Here is an 18,533-nt window from a genome sequence, read left to right on the forward strand (position 1 = left end):
TCTGACTCAGACCTTAGCTAGTAGAGGCGTTGCTAGCCTAACGTGTACGCCACACGTTGGATCTGTTATTCCATATAGACACACTAGAGGAAATGGCTACCTATAGAGGTGTAGCCGCCCAAGTGTGAACTTTTGATTTGATTTCTGTACGAGAACTCTCTTATTGATTCACTTATGATTATTAACCACTATTTTGTAATTAAAGTTACTTTAATAATAATGTTTATATAATCTCATGTCAATTATAGATGTATTTCTAGTCACTAAATTATAAAACTCACCCTATTTTTCTAAAAATATTTTTCAGGAACAAATACTCGACTATGTGAGACTTTCTATTCAAGAATAACGATATGCAATGAGTACCCAGTATTTATCGAATTTCTAAAGGTATATGTCCTATATATCACAGGCAAGATCCAACCATTTTTAATTATCTTAATTTTGTTAAAAATATATAATTATTTATTTTAGAATCTGTATAAAATTTGTAGCTTTTTTATTCAATTTATATTTGAATCGATTAAATTTGTTCGAAAACTATTTTTCTAAGCGTCAATCATGACTCATTTTGAGCCGTGATAATTTGTATAACTTTTAAAGCAAATATTACTAAAGTCAGATATTTTATCCGTGTGATATTACAAAATTGAATAATTGAGAAAACTTATGTGGAGTAAAAGTTGGAAAAAGTGAACGCCCAAGCATGAGCGCAGAGGGCACAGTGCAGATGAAGAAAAGCAATATGCACACAAAGGGTGGATGATCCAAGAAACAAATATTTGAGTTTGTTCAAGATTGAATTTGAAAGAAGCTTAAAAAGGGAAGGAAAAATGTCTCTCAAAGGTTGGTAAAGAAGTGTTAATCAAATTCATCATCCAGTCCATACCTTCTTATATCATGGGGTGTTTTCAAATTCCTAAGAGTCTTTGCCAACATATAGAAGGAATGGTCAGCAGGTTCTACTGGAGAAGCAAAAATGGAGAGAGAAAAATCCATTGGATAAAGTGGTCAAAGCTGTGCAGATCGAAAGAAGATGGAGGTAGGGGTTTTAGGAGTTTTGAGGCGTTTAATCAAGCAATCTTGGCGAAGCAAGGATGAAGGCTTATTTAAAATCCGGACTTTCTGGTAGCCAAACTGCTCAAAGCTAGATATTACAACAGGAAAAAATTTTTGAGATCAGATTTAAGCTACAATCCAAGCTACATTTGGAGAAGTATAAGGGGAGCAAAGTGAGTGATACAAATGGGGGGTTTATGGAGAATAGGAACAGGCAAGTCAGTTAGAATTTTGGGGGATCCGTAGCTTCCTAATGAAAACGGGTTTAAGAGCTGGAGCTCATGTCCAAGCTTTGATCAGGAAACCACAGTGGATAACTTAATTAACCAAGAAACTCTACAATGGAAAGAACAACTCATAAGGCAAAATTTTCTAGCCTTTGAGACAGAAAAGATTCTCAAAATTCTCATAGACATCAATCAACAAGAAGATTGCTTTTTTTGAAAAAATTCAGCAAACAGAGAGTATGAAGTGAAGAAGGCATACCACATGATTATGTTGCAAAACATAAATCAGACACAGGCAAGCGTCCAAAACCATTATCACACCTTTTCCTGGAAAGTGTTCTGGGCGATCAAAGCTCCCAAACGAACCTTTAATTTTGTCTAGCGGCTTATCTCCAAAGGTCTCCCCACAAAAATAAATCTGCAAAAAAGAGGGATAAACGGCTCAACGCTATGCCCACGGTGTTGGCAACAAGAAGAAATTAAAACTCACCTCTTCAGAGATTGTCCTTGGCCACAGCAACTTTGGTTTGGATCTCCCTTTACCCTTCGGACTGCCTTTACAGAGGAGCAAATGCTGGAGGAGTGGATTGAAAAACTCCTAGAACAAATAAAAAAAAGAAGAGGGGTTTATTTTTGGAGTGTCTTCATGGAATTTGGTGGGAGAGGAACAGGTTGCTCTTCGATGGAATCTCCTCCAACCCGGAAGAAGTCATCGAGCACGCTACCGTCAGGTTCTGCAAATTTGAAGAGACAGAGAATCATCGCTCTTCAACCGCTGCAGCACCTCCATCGGGGAGTCTCAGTCACAGTTCATGGGAGGTGCCACCATCAGGAGCGTACAAGCTCAATTTTGATGCATCTTGTTCCAGCGATGGGGAGAGGGAAGCAGGAGCAGTAATTAGAGATGGTGAGGGAGTTATTATGGTAGCTGGCATATGAAAGCTCTCAACTGATTTATCAATTGCTGAAGTAGAGGCAACCGCGTGTCTTCTTGGCCTAAATATGGCGTTACATGGGTGTTTTTTTGACATAATCATAGAGGGTGATAATATAAATATTATTAGGGGGCTTAGGAATGCTCAGTCTTATAAGAATAGTCTGGGCTTAATTCTCTTAAACTGCAATTATCTTTTGAATAGGTTTAGAACTTTTCAGATTTTTCGTGTAAAAGAGAAATGGAAATCTGGTTGCACATAGTTTAGCAAAACTGGCCCTATCCAATTTAGATACGATATGGGTGGAGGAAGCTCCTCTTGAAATTTGTAATATAGCCTATTTGGACTTGCTAGGCTCGCTTTAGTATAATACTCTCTTCTTCTTCAAAAAAAAAAAAAATAAATAAATAAACTACCATACCATATAGGGGTGGTAAAACGGGTTGGATCCGTCGGGTCGGTTCATTGAACTCGCTAAATGTAACACCCTAATATTCAAATCCTTATGCTCGAGTCATAAGTCAATGATATTACGGTGGTACGACTCTCAGGTGGATTTTTAATATATAAATATAGGTAATTTCAAAAGGAATATTAATCGAGAAGCCTGAAAAGAGTAGAAATAAAATCGCGAAGACGTATCACTCACGTTTCGACAACGAAAGGATAAAACGTGAAGCCGAAAGCGATATATGGACAAGGCATAAAGGAGATTAAGAGATAGATAACAGATAGATATATATAACATAATTAAATAGCCACTAGTCGCGACCCGTGAAGTTTAGGCCGACTAGGGTACAGTATGAAAGTAGTTGACAACAGTACATCCTAATCTCTCCCAAAGGAAACATAAGAGCCTCTATAGGCAAGTTCCAAAAGAGTTCAACACATAATATAATATCTTCAAAACAAAGGTGGAGAGATTCTAAGCAAAACACAAAGTGGAGAAAATAAAGATCTTCGCCGGCTCTCAGACGAACCACAACTCACTTCTGAGCACCTGGACCTGTATCTGAAAAACAAGAGATATATACGGAATGAGAACCCCGGGCCCATGGGTTCCCAGTACGGTAAAAGTGCCAAATAAATACAATGCACTGCAATAAAAACTCACTAAGCATCCTAAACTCCTTTTCTCCAAGTATCCAGCCTAGATTCTCACTAATCCATGAATAGGCATATGTCGTAAGGGGATACTAAATCTAGTTCATGTTACACATGTTTCCCAACTCGCTGATTCTTACACGAATCAGACTCAGAATCATAAGCAAAACCATCACCAGTTGTTCTGTCTCAGCAACTCTATATCAATACATCATACCCTCGCCTGGAGCTAGTGAAATCACATCACTGCGTCTACCCAGGGACTCAAATTATCTCATTCAAAAATCATCATCATCATGCAATCGCATTATCAATTCATCTCATCAAGGACAGCCACCAACATCCACCGACACCAACATGAGGGATCTCTCAGTTGTACAAACACAAGCAATACAGACAAGTAATACACAAATAAGGTACAAGTAGAACAAGTAGCACGTAATCAGGTAACATAGCATGTATGATATAGAAATCCAAAACAAATAGGCAAACCCAAACAATTCAAACATATGCAAATGATGTATGCCTGCCCTATGGCTGATGATATCATCTGTCGGTTATATAGCCAACCCGACATGTCCTGGTAGCTAACCATTGGACAGAAACACCCCTTGCGGAGCAAGTAGGTTTGAGCTACAACCCCTTGCTACTACCCGCTCAGCCCAGAGCCAGTGGAACAACCACTACAGCGGCTACTACCCAGGCGGGTGTTTAACAGCTCAACCTGGAGCCAGTGGAACAACCACTACTGCGGCTACTACCCAGGCGTCACAATCTCTGACCTGGAGCAAGTGGGACGAACCACAACCCTTGCTACTGCCCAGATATCTTAAGCATTAACCCGGAGCAAGCGGGACGAACCACAACCCTTGCTACTACCCAGGTATCTTAAGCATTAACCCGGAGCAAGCGGGACGAACCACAACCCTTGCTACTACCCAGGTATCTTAAGCATTAACCCGGAGCAAGCGGGACGAACCACAACCCTTGCTACTACCCAGGTATCTTAAGCATTAACCCGGAGCAAGTGGGACGAACCACAACCCTTGCTACTACCCAGGTATCTTAAGCATATATTCATTCAATCTCATTTCCTATTATCAATCCTCATTGTTATCAAATCTCAAACATTAACCTGGAGCAAGTGGGACGAACCACAACCCTTACTACTACCCAGGTATCACAAATACATTCATTCAAAACTCCATAATTAAACTCATTTATCATAAACATCCTTTTCCGTCTCACGCCCGGAGCAAGTGGACAACGCCACTGCCTACTACCCGGGGTTACACATCACATTTCAACATCTTCCATCATTATCCATTTAACACATTCATTCATTAATCATATATGCAATTATTCTCAGCCATAATCAATAATGGCTTTGCCGTGACCCGGCAATAACTCAGCCATCCGGCTCATGGTCCAATCAAGAACCAGCCATTTATCAATAAATGTAGCCCTTCGGCTCATGGCATACACGGTACTCCCACCGTCATCCCCCATATCTCATATAATCATCGTTGATCATCATTGATCATAACTTTTCCCCTTGCTTCACTCGCAAGTTACCACATCCCCTAGCTCTTTTCTCATTGCTAGGCATATCATAATGATTTAATAAATAAGGGGTGAGATCGGAGGCTTAGAAGTATGAGATTTGGCTTTTAATACTCAAAAATCAACTTTGGGATGAAAACAGAGCCACGCGTACGCGTACTCCACGCGTACGCGTGGATGGCCACAAAACTCATCGGCGCATACGCGCCATTCACGCGGACGCGCGGATTGAAAAATAGATAACGACGCGTACGCGTCAGCCACGCGTACGCGTGGCTACACTTGCGCCCCAGGCACAAGACTGGCACAACTCTGGCACAACTCTCGGGAAAATGGCTGGGCAATGGGTGCAGCGCATCGACGCGCACGCGCACACCACGCGCACGCGTGGATGGTGCCTTCTCGAAGAACGACGCGTACGCGCCAAGTGCGCCTACGCGTGGAGGGTCATTCTGCTAAAAGTTTTCTAAGTTAAAAGATGCAGAATTCACAGATTCAACCCCCAATCTTCCGACGGACATAACTCTCTCATTTTAAATCGTTTTTCACTCGTTCTTCGAACGGCATGGACATCCCGGATCCAATTTCATTTCTAAACAGATTTGGCACAAAACAAAGATCCGTAGTCCAAGTTATGTCCCGTCAAAGTATGCCCAAAAACCATATTTTCCATACAAAACCACAAAGTGCCCTTTTCAAAACAAGCCATTTTCAACCCTTTTCAAAATCAACCAAAACATGCTAGTTTCAACCCTTTTTGAAATCAATCAAAATATACCAAAATCAACATCAAGCCTCCTCAACTCATACATTAACACTTTACCATGATGCACAAAACCGCCATATAACCATTTTTACCCATCTCAAATAAATGGCTAAATTACAAACACATTAACATGTCATACATCTTTCCTCATCCCAATTTCCAACAATACTATTTCCAATCAATCATCATTACACATAATCAATATTATACTCACTGTCACATGATTTCACCCACAAATCAACCTTAATCATTTCTCAAGTATATACCACAACATACATATCTCTTATGCATCATCATACCATCAAGGCATCAATAATCATGATCACATATATGACCACATAACATACCTCAACCAAAACCAAAACATACCTCATCTATACAATTTCACCCAAAATTACCAATTTCCATACTTCAACTCCTCAAACCTCATTATTCAATAACCAACCCAATCATTCATATATTCATTATCTAAAATCCATCCAATCACTTGTGTCATCATACAATGCACACATCAACTTACCTTTCTTACCTCTTACCGGCCTCCGGCCCAAAATTTACGGCCTCTGGCCCAATTTCACAATTTAAATTCATAAACCACAAGTCAATACTCATTACCCAATACATCAAATTTTCAATACACCAAACATACAAGGCCACACAATTCTCAATTCAATCATTAATTTCACATTACATACCAACTACGCATATTAGCACCAACCATTTACACAATCCAAACTTAATCCTAGGGGCATCTAGCCTAGGAATTCTCATCACACCACACGGTACTTAAATGAAACTTAAACCGTACCTCTTGTAGCCAAATCAATTGAGCCTCTTCTTTGGAAGTCTCCACCAACCCTTAGCTCCAAGCCTCACCAAAGCTCCACAAGCAATACCAACCTCCCAATTGTGCATCAAAATCACCAAATACACTAACATAACCAATATCACATACATACATCAACCTAGGGCTCATAAAGATGATAAATCACAAGGGTTTGAGCACTTCTTACCTCAGCTCATATGAAGTAGGGATAGAACCCACTTAGAATCCATGTTGGAGTATCCCTAAACACCCAAAATCACAAGATTTCAACACTAACTTCCCAAAAACGTGTAACAGTGAGGAATTTCGAAAACTGGGCAGAGATGAATGGAATACTCACCACAAAACTTAGATAGAATTGTAGAGGATGAGAAGAGCGACGCGTGACCGCAAACGGCTCGTCAATCGGAGCTCCGTAGCTCAAGTTATGGTGGTTTGAAGATCAAAGAGAGTTAGGTTTTCTCTCTTCTCTTCTCTCTTCTCAATTCAGCGCCCCACACACCTTCTTTAGGGCAAAATGAGCTGAAATGCTCATAACTAATGTTTATATATGTTGGGTCTTGGGCCCACTTAGGCCCGGTTCATTTATTTTTGTCCGTTGGCCCAATTTTGGACTAAAACCTTTAACATTAGCGCTCTAAATCGCACTTCAAATATTTCTACCTCCCCTAATTATAATTCCTCATTTCTTAATCTTATTTACTCATAATCAACTTTCTCAGCTGCAGTACCAGACAGGTCTCAGCCGGTACTGTCGGTCAAAATTCCACTGCGCGCTTTTACGCAGAAAACTATGTCTTCCGACTCGGAAAAATTCACTGAATCCAAATATTATATTTAAATCATCAAATTCCAATTGCCAAATATTCCAATCATATTCGCTCCTACTTAACTCATTATTTAATTAATTTCGGTTAGACCGGGTATTACACTAAACAAAGTGGATCAGGCTAGATTTTGAAACCTATCAAACTAAAAAAATTCGAAAAACTCGCACCATCAAATTTATAGGTTTTGGTGGTGCGGGACGGGCGGTCAACTGGGTCAAGGATTTTTATTTTTATTTTATTAAATAAAAGAGTGATTACTATTATAAAATTAATAATTATATAATTTTCAAATTTTTTTATTTTTTATTTTTATTCTTCTTTTAGTTATTAACTTTATTTATTTTATTTTACAATTTCGTATATATGCTTAAATTATGTGACTTATTTTTAAAAATAAAGATGGTTCTATTGATAAATATTATTTTAAATAATTTTATTGAAGTAAAAAGTTAAAAAAAGATAATAAAAAAATTTATATTATAATTTGGCTGTTTTTTATTTGTATTTAATTTTTTAATAATTATTTTTTTATTAATTTTAATAAATTTTTTTTAAAATCAAGCGGACTAGGCCGCCAACCCGTCAATCCGCCATAAAGCATTAGGCGGAATGAATTGGGACGGATCGACCCCATATATAAATCGACCATATTAAATACGTATCCATTACTCATTAATATAAAATATATATTAAAATATAAAATATATATTTAAAATAAATTAAATAATAAAAATATTATTTATATATTAAAATTAATTATTATATATTTTATATTTTAATATATTTTTATTTTAATAATTAATTTTAATATATAATTAATATAATTATTATATAATATATATTTACATATAATAACTCATTTTCATAACTAATTTTATTATATACATATCATTTTTACATATAAATATGGCAACATTACTGGTGCAAATAGTGCGAATGATATTTGTAATTAACAGCAATCCATGTGCTACTGTCAAAATAATTGAAATCAATACTGTATTTGTACATGTGTGGTTGTGATGGGTAATAGATTTTCCCCCCTTAAAAAGTTATATTAAAACAAGTAAATTAGTTTTAACATAGGGATAGGGATAAAAATAATATTTTAGTTGAATATTGATATTTAAAATATATTATAAAATTATAAAAATATAAAAGAAATGTCTAATACATATGTTGTGTGTTGTCAGAATAATAATACGTATTTAATACATATTTTACACGTTATTAGAATAATGATACATGTTAAACATAAATTTTGCGTATTACAACATCTACCTTTATATGTTAATTTTCTACTTACAAAATTGTAAAAGTATAAAAAAAATGTCTAACATGCATGTTGGGTGTTGTCAAAATAATGACACGTATCTAACGTATATTTTACGTGTTGTCGTATTTAACATAAATCTTGCGTGTTACAACACACACCTTTATATATTAATTTTCTATTTATAAAATATACCCACATATAATTACACTAAATAATCCTATTTTAACAAAAAAAATACCAATATATTTTACATATAAAAAAAATTAACCCACGTTTGTTTTTAATAATATATTTCAAAAGAGAGAAAAAAAATACACAAAGGCCTAGGTACAAGCCAAAAAGTTCTGTCGGTTCCTATTGATTCTTAAGGAATATTATGTGATCTACGAAGGATCAGAAATTGCAAAAACGAGAAAAAAATAAATAATAAGTAAAAAGATTCCATGACCATAGATTATCATCAAAATATATAAACAACAAACACACACAAGCTAGCATCAATTAAGATTAATTTACTTAGAACCAAGCAAGAATAACTTAAAATGTTTACTATGTGATAAGGTAGAATTCACAGTAGCATATTATCACAAATTGGTCAAAGCTTGAAGCCAAAATTAAAACCTAGTATAAGAGCCATGTTATTCATGATGATATTTAGCCCCACCGTAGTTGTTGTCATGAAAGCAACATTTAAGCATGATGATAATAAGTAAGAGTTCAAACTTCAAATCTCTCCAATAATGCTTCCCCACATAGTACTTACATGCATCTTTGAAGGCACGTATTATACGAGTAATAATGTAATCCAAAACAAAAATATTACATGTTAAGATTTTCTCTTTTTGAAATTAATAAAGATCAAATTAAACTTTTTAATTGTAAACATTTTAATATTATATTATACAACTATATTAAATATGTACTAAAATCAGCTATTAAAATTAATTATTATATATTTATTTTTAGTATTTATTTATGAAGAATACTAGAAGACCAATAATTTTTGTGATTTGTAGCTATTAAGTAGTCATTAATGATATTTTTAATGGTGTAAGATTTTATTCAATAGTATGAGATTACTCATTTTTCTTTTACTAATTATATGTTGACCAAAATTTAATAAAATTGTTGACCTCTAGATTTTTTCTTTATTTTATACTAATAACTGATTTTAATGATTAATTTTAATATATAAATAATGAATTTTATATATTATAAAATTATTTATTTTAAAAATTTAAACCAATAAAAAAGATACAAGTAATTATTTTTCCATCTTTTTCATATATTTGTATATCAGTTCTTTATCTGAAGTTGATAGTTAAAAATTATTAGATAATAATTTAGTCAAATTTATCAAATTATCTAATAATTTTTAAATGAAAAAGTTTAGGAGGTCAATACTTTTATTAAAATTTGACAATACTTAATCATCAAAAAAAAAATAAGTAATCACACACTATTAAAAATATTAATAGCCACAAATCACAAAATTTACCCAACAAATTTTGTGTTTGTAGCTATCATTAATGTTTTTAGCGTATAAAATTACTTATTTATTTTTAATAATTAAATACTGACCAAATTTTAATAAAATAACTGTTTCTCTTAATATAAAATTATACAAGTGGGGCAGCAAGTTGGCGATGAGTGTTGTCCATGTACAACAGCACAAGATCTTCATTCTCTTGAGATCTAATAGCAAAAGCACAAACGGTATATGAACTTAGTAGTCTCGATCATAACTGTCATAGGAGTGTCTCCAACCAGAGACACAGAAGGGTTACTACTACAACTCAGAGTAGTGAAACATGGGGTTCCAACAACATGGGGATAATGGAGATATGGGGTTGTCTGGAATCCCATTGGGATCAAAGAACAAGTACAAGAGAATGAATTCAGAGCTTGCAGAAGACTATGATGATGTCTTGAACCAACAACGACACATAGAAGAAAGGAGGAGCAGTACTAGGAAATATGTTCTAGCTTGTGCCATCTTTGCTTCCCTCAACAATGTTCTTCTTGGCTATGGTATATATGCAAGCTTTATTTATTATCATCTAATCTCTTTTACTTTCTGTGATTCTTGATTTATGTTTCTTTACATTCCTAAGAGAAGAATAAATTCCAAAATCTGGTAGAGGCTATCAACCTTGGTGCTATTTTAGAATGATTAAAAACGTTGACTTTTTGTTTCCCCAGATGTTGGTGTAATGAGTGGAGCAGTTATATTCATCAAAGAGGATCTGAAGATATCTGAGGTGAAGGAAGAGTTTCTGGTTGGCATTCTGAGCGTTGTTTCTCTATTGGGAAGTTTAGGAGGTGGAAGAACATCAGATATGATTGGTAGAAAATGGACTATGGCTGTAGCAGCAGTGGTGTTCCAATCTGGTGCACTCACAATGACTCTTGCTCCTTCATTTTCAGTTCTAATGATTGGAAGACTCTTAGCAGGTGTTGGAATAGGATTTGGAGTTGTCATAGCTCCTATTTACATTGCAGAGATTTCACCAAACATCTCTAGAGGCACCCTCACTTCCTTCCCTGAGATTTTCATAAACATTGGAATCTTACTTGGCTATGTATCAAACTATGCCTTCTCAGGCTTCTCAGCACACATTAATTGGAGGATAATGCTCGCTGTGGGAATTCTTCCTTCTGTGTTCATTGGTTTCGCCCTTTTCGTTATCCCTGAGTCCCCGAGGTGGTTAGTAATGCAGAACAGAATTGAAGAAGCCAGACAAGTTCTCTTGAAAACAATTGAGAATGAGAAAGAAGTAGATGAGAGACTGGCAGAAATTCAGCAGGCTGCTGGAGTTCCTTCCAAGGAGGACAAACCGGTGTGGCGCGAATTGATCTTCCCTTCTCCTTCTCTTCGCCGGATGCTAATCACAGGATGTGGTATCCAATGTTTTCAGCAGATTACTGGAATTGATGCAACAGTGTATTACAGTCCTGAGATATTCAAAGCTGCTGGGATCAAGGACAATTCAAAGCTTCTAGCAGCAACAGTTGCTGTTGGAATATCAAAAACTATTTTCATATTGGTTGCCATAGTTCTTGTTGATAAACTAGGTAGGAAGCCTCTTCTTTACATAAGCACAATTGGGATGACTATTTGTTTGTTCAGCATAGGAGCTACTCTTTCTATATTTGGACAAGGATCCTTTGTGATTGCATTGGCTATTCTCTTTGTCTGTGGCAATGTTGCATTCTTTTCGGTAGGACTAGGACCGATTTGCTGGGTTGTTACATCTGAAATCTTCCCTTTAAGGCTTCGAGCTCAGGCCTCGTCGCTTGGATTCGTTGGCAATAGACTCTGCAGTGGCCTTGTTGCCATGTCTTTTCTTTCTGTTGCTCGTGCAATCACAGTTGCTGGAACATTCTTTGTGTTTGCTGCTATTTCTGGTCTTGCTGTTTTGTTTGTCTACTTTCTGGTTCCTGAGACCAAAGGGAAGTCATTGGAGCAGATAGAGATGGTTTTTCAGAATGAACTTGCTATGCAAGGAAGCCAAATAGAGCTTGGAGATGTTGAAGTTGAACAACTTGTGCAGAACAAAACCATTTTAACAAATTGATTCTAGCATTATTCTTTCTCTTTTGGTTTTACCTTTAAGAATTCATTAGCAGAGTTTTAGGCAGAGAGCTGGTCTGATAAAAAATTTTATTAACTAGCATGTATGATAGTTGAAAATTGCTAAATGAATTGATATGTTTGACTAAATCACTTAATTAAACACTTGTTAATATCTTAGTTATCTTTTTTTTAGAGTGGTGCCACCTTTCATTATATGGACAAAAAATGTATTCAAATTAACTATATTTTAGTTAAATATTTAAAACTTTGATACGTATTAAGAATATAAGCTATAACAAACTATGCATTTCAATCTCCAAAATTGTCTCACTTTGATGCTCTTTCATCGGTGAGGTGAGAGAGAAGAAACTAAGACACATTCTCGTGATCCGAACGCAACGTAGCAGATCCATCCAACAAGCTTAGAGACACACATACACACACAAAAAAGAAGAAGAAGAAGAAAGGAGTGGTAGTATAGTTAATAATGGCGTCGTCGTTCGACTCGTTTGAGGATGACCAGCCACGTACTCATCCATCGCCGGGTCCGGGGGTGGAAGCGGGTGGTTTCTTCGACGACGATGACACCAACGACATCGATAACGATTCCCAATACGGCAACAACCTCACCGTTGATACAAACACCAATCCTCAATCTCCTGATGTTTATGGCTTTGGAGTTTCAACACCCTTCAATGGCAACCATGATGATGATGATGACGACGACGACGGAACCTTCGCTTCCGCCGGCGGAGGAGGACCCTTGCTCCCTGATCACACCCAAATGCAGGAGGAAGGTTTTGCCAGGCGCGAATGGCGACGGTTAGATTCATATATATTATTTTTTTCACGTGTTTTTAATGCAAGTTATGCGTTCCGTACGATAGTTCTTCTAGTTTCTTTTATGCTGCATTGATTTTGTTATGAACTGATGAAGTTATGATAATTTTTGAATTGGATTGATTGAAAGAGTGGATGTAAATGTTAGAGTGATTTGGTTTCCAATTAAGGCAATGTTTATGTATTTTTAGTGTCTAATGATGATGAAACATTACTCGTTTACTATTTCTTCTGATTGCATAATAATTTCCATGGCTTCAGTCAAAACGCAATCCATCTTGAGGAAAAGGAGAAAAAGGAGAAGGAGATGCGTAATCAAATCATAAAGGAAGCTGAAGAGTACAAGAAAGCTTTCTATGAGAAGAGGAAACTCAGTTGTGAAACAACCAAAGCTAACAACAGAGACAAAGAAAAGGTATATATATATATACATATACATGCCATGCCTTATAACTTGTATGCATATGAAGGGAATGAGTATGTATGTATGAATATGTGCAGCTGTTCTTGTCTAACCAAGAGAAATTCCACAAAGAAGCTGACAAACATTACTGGAAAGCAATAGCTGAGATCATCCCTCGGGAGGTTCCGAACATTGAGAAGAGGAGAGGGAAGAAGGAAGCTGAGAATAAGCAGCCTGCAGTGCATGTAATTCAGGGTCCAAAGCCAGGGAAGCCTACTGATCTTTCAAGAATGCGCCAAATGATCTTGAAGCTCAAACAGAACCCTCCATCTCACATGATGCCACCAAAAGAAGACAAGGATTCCAAAGCCAAAGAAGGCAAAGATGGTAAGGATGCTAAGGAAGGGAAGGATGGTAAGAGTGAAAAGAACAAAACACCAACATCGGCTGCAGCAAACAAAACTGCTACCCCAGCAAAAGGTGCTCCTGCTAGTGGGGAACCAAAATCCCCTGCTGTAGTTGAGGGTGACAAAGTGGCTAGTTCTGAACCAGCAGCTGCTAAGTGATGAAGACAATTTTGTGTTATGTTAGTAATCATGTTTTTTTTTTTCATATACACACACATAATTCTTTGTATTCTTTTTGGTCTTGCTATATTCTGTTCTAACATTCATGGAGAATAAGTGATGCCTCTATGAAGATACTTTAGGCTTTGCAGTATGGACTGTGTGGAGAGAATCAGTCCAAACTACTGTCCTAGACTTTTAGGCTTTAGATGCAATTTTTTTTAATATCCTCTTATTTTTGAATTTCTTGTCAAACTATATTTTTTTGCACTATTATATTTGAATGAAGCCTTCATCTTAGTTAAAAAGATATTATCTTTGAATGAAGCCTTCATCTTAGTTCAGAACACATCCAATACATCTAAGACACCCTATTCTACTTAATTCTCTTTCTGTGTATGATAGTTTCAGCCATTGAGTTGCAGTCTTCAATTCTCAGATGTAAAATATTTAGCTAAAAGTGCCATTTGATTCAATTAGTGGAATTTTTGGTTCAAAGCAGAGACATGAGATCAGTAACTGATTGATTGGGAAAAAGATAATTTACACTGGTAACCAGAACTGCAAAGTGATAATTTACTCAATATGAATTTTAGGCCACCACTTACTTTTACATTTTATTGGTTATTGGATTGAGTTATGTTTTGATAAACAATGCAGAACAATAAAGCAACCAGAAGCATTTTTCTTACAATGCAAAAGACCCTATTTTTATCTCTTTGCCAAAGAAGAGAGAAACAACTTTGACATTTTCAACGCATGTATCCTTAGGGTCAAATTTATAGTTCAAGAAAGGTATCCAAAATCCAAACAAATGCTTCAGAGGATGAAAATCCTGTAGTTTGTGTCACAAAGGGCTAGCCCACTTGGCCAAACTAATTTCAGCATTTACCATATATAAAAGAAAAACTATAGTGCAACAAAAAGAAATCATTAATAATAGTTAATAATAATAAAAAGCCAGAGGTTACTATACACATTTAGGAATTGAATATGTGAAAAGAAAATAATGATTTTGCTGAATTCTACACATATCAGCATTTTTATTGCTACAAAAAAACATTGTTTAAGAATTCTACAAGATTCAATTAACCTACACAAACAATTTCTGACTCCTTTTTCTGATAGAATGTGTGGTGCATTAACATATATACCCAATGTGTTAGAAGATTAACCAGAGTATGGTTTCTCATGTGATAGTAACAATATATACAACTATGTCCAAAGTGACAAGAATCAAACATGCATGGCCACCGCACACGGCATACCCTATCCCCACATGTGAATTACTCAGATCACACAACCTTTCATTTCACCAGTCACAAGTCACACCAGAATCACCAACTTGATTCCCTTGTGATATTCTCAAAACCTCACCATGTGCTGGATCTTGATGATGATGTGGTCAACACTCTTAACAGTTCTCTGAGCCTGTAAAGCCATCATCAGTTCATCATGCACTCACTCATTCACAGTCTGTACCTAACATTAACTAACTTACTCAAAGGGAACTCAAGAACAACACTCATAAATTCCCCAATAAAGTTGTCTCCATTCATATCTCATATATAGGATACCCCTACCAACTTAATTTTCCACTTTTTGTTTGCCTTAACCTATAACCAAGGTGTTGTAGCTAGGGAACCCATTGGCTTTGATCTTCTTTCATCACATCAACTAGATTTGCCAGTAATAATTACGAAAATTGATGTGTCATTAATGTTCTATTTAGTTGGAAGTATCAATCATTTTTCTATAGAAAGTTAGACAAATGCTTATAATTATGCCATCGAATTAATGGTTTTCCCTAGACTCAGCATCAAATGCAGTTCATCAGTTTTGGTTTATAAAAATTAGACTGGACATAGTTTATTGTCCATATGAAAATAAAATTTAACAAAATGGTCAGGACCACAATACATTGTTTCATATCAAAATTATGCATTTATTTAATATCTTTATTTAATAATGCCAAAGGGGGCCAGTACAAACAATGAAGGATACTATACACTACAAGCTCTCTCTCCTCTTTGGAGATGGCTACATAACACAACATCAGTTACAATTAAACATATGCACACCACAAAAGGATGTATACAAAAACAAAAGGAAAAATGCATATAAAAATGCCATTGTGTATTCAACGGCTACTTAATTTCTATCAAGAAAACAGAAAGACAAAGGGTAGGGGTAAGGGTAACACTGTCAACATATCTATCTATATATCTATATATAGTATAATAACCCACGGAAGTTTTCCCTTGTGGAACTTGACCAACTTTAACTGGGGAAAAAAAAGCATTCTTTAATGTTACTAGTCCCTTTGGTCTTGTAAAGTTGCAAATGAAGCATGCATGAACCTAAGGAATGAAATTCAAGCGAGAGGTATAAGTGGCTTTCGGTGACCAGTTGCTTGGAATAACATCCCTGGCAGTGAGGCTTCTCCCTGACGATGTGCTTAGTTTAACAGAGAAAGGTCCTCTTAAAGGACCCGCAATGATGCACCAATTTGCACCCCACAGATGTTTCATTTCCAGCCACTCACTTGACCCTACCTGCCAATATATGATCAATCACAACACATAGTATAAGAAAATTAGTATCATTATTTAATCTTGTGGATTTGCCATAGACTAATGTTATATTCTCCTACAAAATTTGGTAAAGGAACAATAAATTTACTTTGTCCCCTCCCCTCCCCTCGTAATTTTCACTTCTTCAGCCTTATTAATAGTATAACGAACTCATGAAATTTTGTAGGGTCATGTAACTATTAATATAACTCAGAAATTCAGTTTGAGCTATATAAAGCATAATTCTTCTTGAAAAGATCTAGTTAAAGAGTTAAGAATTATTTTTTGCTACTTTTTTGCTATATAAGAAACTCGAGTTGAGTGATCTTGGACCCCATATATAGGATATTTTATATAGTGGGGGAGAAGTGAGGAATGAAGTTTGGTTAGAGAGGTCCCATATATCACATGCTTAGAAAACAAAATATAGAGGGAAAAGGGCACCACCGAGAATTAACAACACTATGGATAGCAATTTTTAATAGGATAGAAAGAGGGTCCAATCTAAAGTACCAAAAAAGATGGAAGTGGTGGCATTAGGCTAGCACGTGATCTAGGGAGACACATCCACAACATTTGGAACCTAGCCATGCTGTTTTGCTTTTTAATTGGTACCCTAAAAATAATGAATGACCCTAAAAGCTTTAGCGCACGTTTAGCCGGTTGCTTTCAACTCCAATTGCCACTTTTCACATAACATTGTTCAAACAACAGACGTAAAGTATAATGGTAAATTAAATATGTGTTAAATCAATATAACACATTAATAAGAATCACATCACTTTCTTATATATTCATATCAATTAAAGATTTGGTAATTCAGTAAAAGATTATGCAAACAAATATAAAGAGGAGGAGCAAAATGCATACTTCTTGTATATGCATGGAGCTGATGTCTCCATCTCCATCCTCCCACTCTGCCAAGAGTGATAGCCAAAAGGGTGTAGAACCTTCATTGACACGGAAGGCAATGTTTTTGCCTGGATATGTGCAAGGTGTTCTGCAAATATTGCAATCACATAGAACAAAATAAAGGTCATTCATTCAGTAGTATATAATATCGTTTTTTCCTTCTAATCCACAAAACTAAGGATAGCTTCAACATGTTGTTTCAAGTTTCTAGTTGCAACCCAAACATAGAAACACAGTAAGGCCTTGGAGGGGACCACGGCCTCTGGCAAGAATCTCGTTCAGTTTCTATCTACCAGTGCAATTAAAAGGTCAAATTAAAAAACAAAACAGAAAGAATCTTCTGCATGTACATATATATATGATGCATATTCGTGCGTACCTTTGGTATATGACTGGGATTTCGCCTCGGTTCCTGAGCTGACCATTCTCGCCGGAAACCGCCATTCGGCCAAATGCGGCACCGCTGAGGTCAAAGTGGGTTCGATCAGAGGGACAACCAGGGCACTCGTCCGTGATTATAACCGTCACCGCTCGCTTGGAGCATATGGTTGGGTCCAAGCACTTCACCTTGTAGCATTCTCCGCACCCTTCCCCGTTCTTGTACAGCACCGGCCCCACCGCACCCACCCTCGCCTTCAACGGCTTCACATCCACCATCGTTCCATATCCACACGCCCCTCCTACAATCCACAACCATCACTAACAAATTTAAATTCATGCCGCTAAAATATTTAAGCCGTTAGTTAGTTATTAGTACACTCAAGGAGTGAACATGGAGAATGAGCCTTTAATTACCGGTGCTACCGTCTCCTTCGGGATCGCCGTACCACGTGGCGGTGCCAGCATGCCAATGTGGATCGAGGATGCGGTGCCGTGGCCGTTGTTTCTGGCCGCAAACTAACATCACTACGAAGCAAAATATCAAAACTGACACGGCGGTGACACGGTGGTGGAGCTGCATTGTGGTGACTGACTGCGAAATGAAAGCTCCGGCGAGCTCGGATCCCGAGGGAAAAAATGCGGCGGAAGTGAAGTGTCGCCGGCGGAAGTTTTTTCGGGGTTTGGTGTGGTATGTATGA

The 18,533-nt window shown here is 36.5% G+C and overlaps 3 protein-coding genes across 3 annotated transcripts; 2 read left to right on the forward strand and 1 right to left on the reverse strand.

Annotated features, from left to right (window-relative positions):
* The first annotated feature begins 10,237 nt into the window (after positions 1-10,237).
* Positions 10,238-12,307, forward strand: LOC112707108 (probable polyol transporter 4). The gene is made up of 2 exons (XM_025758691.2): positions 10,238-10,614; positions 10,786-12,307. Exons 1-2 carry the CDS (start codon positions 10,395-10,397, stop codon positions 12,159-12,161), a joined length of 1,596 nt encoding a protein of 531 aa, XP_025614476.1. The 5' UTR covers positions 10,238-10,394; the 3' UTR covers positions 12,162-12,307.
* Positions 12,308-12,471: 164 nt separating this feature from the next.
* On the forward strand, positions 12,472-14,352 carry LOC112707110 (clathrin light chain 1-like). Its single transcript, XM_025758693.3, has 3 exons — positions 12,472-12,982; positions 13,262-13,415; positions 13,502-14,352. Exons 1-3 carry the CDS (start codon positions 12,648-12,650, stop codon positions 13,967-13,969), a joined length of 957 nt encoding a protein of 318 aa, XP_025614478.1. The 5' UTR covers positions 12,472-12,647; the 3' UTR covers positions 13,970-14,352.
* Positions 14,353-15,890: 1,538 nt separating this feature from the next.
* Positions 15,891-18,533, reverse strand: LOC112707109 (expansin-B3). Its single transcript, XM_025758692.3, has 4 exons — positions 18,250-18,533; positions 17,834-18,134; positions 17,413-17,542; positions 15,891-16,524 (listed from the first exon to the last, which is right to left on the reverse strand). The coding sequence occupies exons 1-4, from the start codon at positions 18,413-18,415 to the stop codon at positions 16,330-16,332; spliced, it is 792 nt and encodes a 263-aa protein (XP_025614477.1). The 5' UTR covers positions 18,416-18,533; the 3' UTR covers positions 15,891-16,329.

This window comes from Arachis hypogaea, chromosome 8 (genome assembly GCF_003086295.3).
Source record: "Arachis hypogaea cultivar Tifrunner chromosome 8, arahy.Tifrunner.gnm2.J5K5, whole genome shotgun sequence".
Classification (NCBI taxonomy): domain Eukaryota; kingdom Viridiplantae; phylum Streptophyta; class Magnoliopsida; order Fabales; family Fabaceae; genus Arachis; species Arachis hypogaea.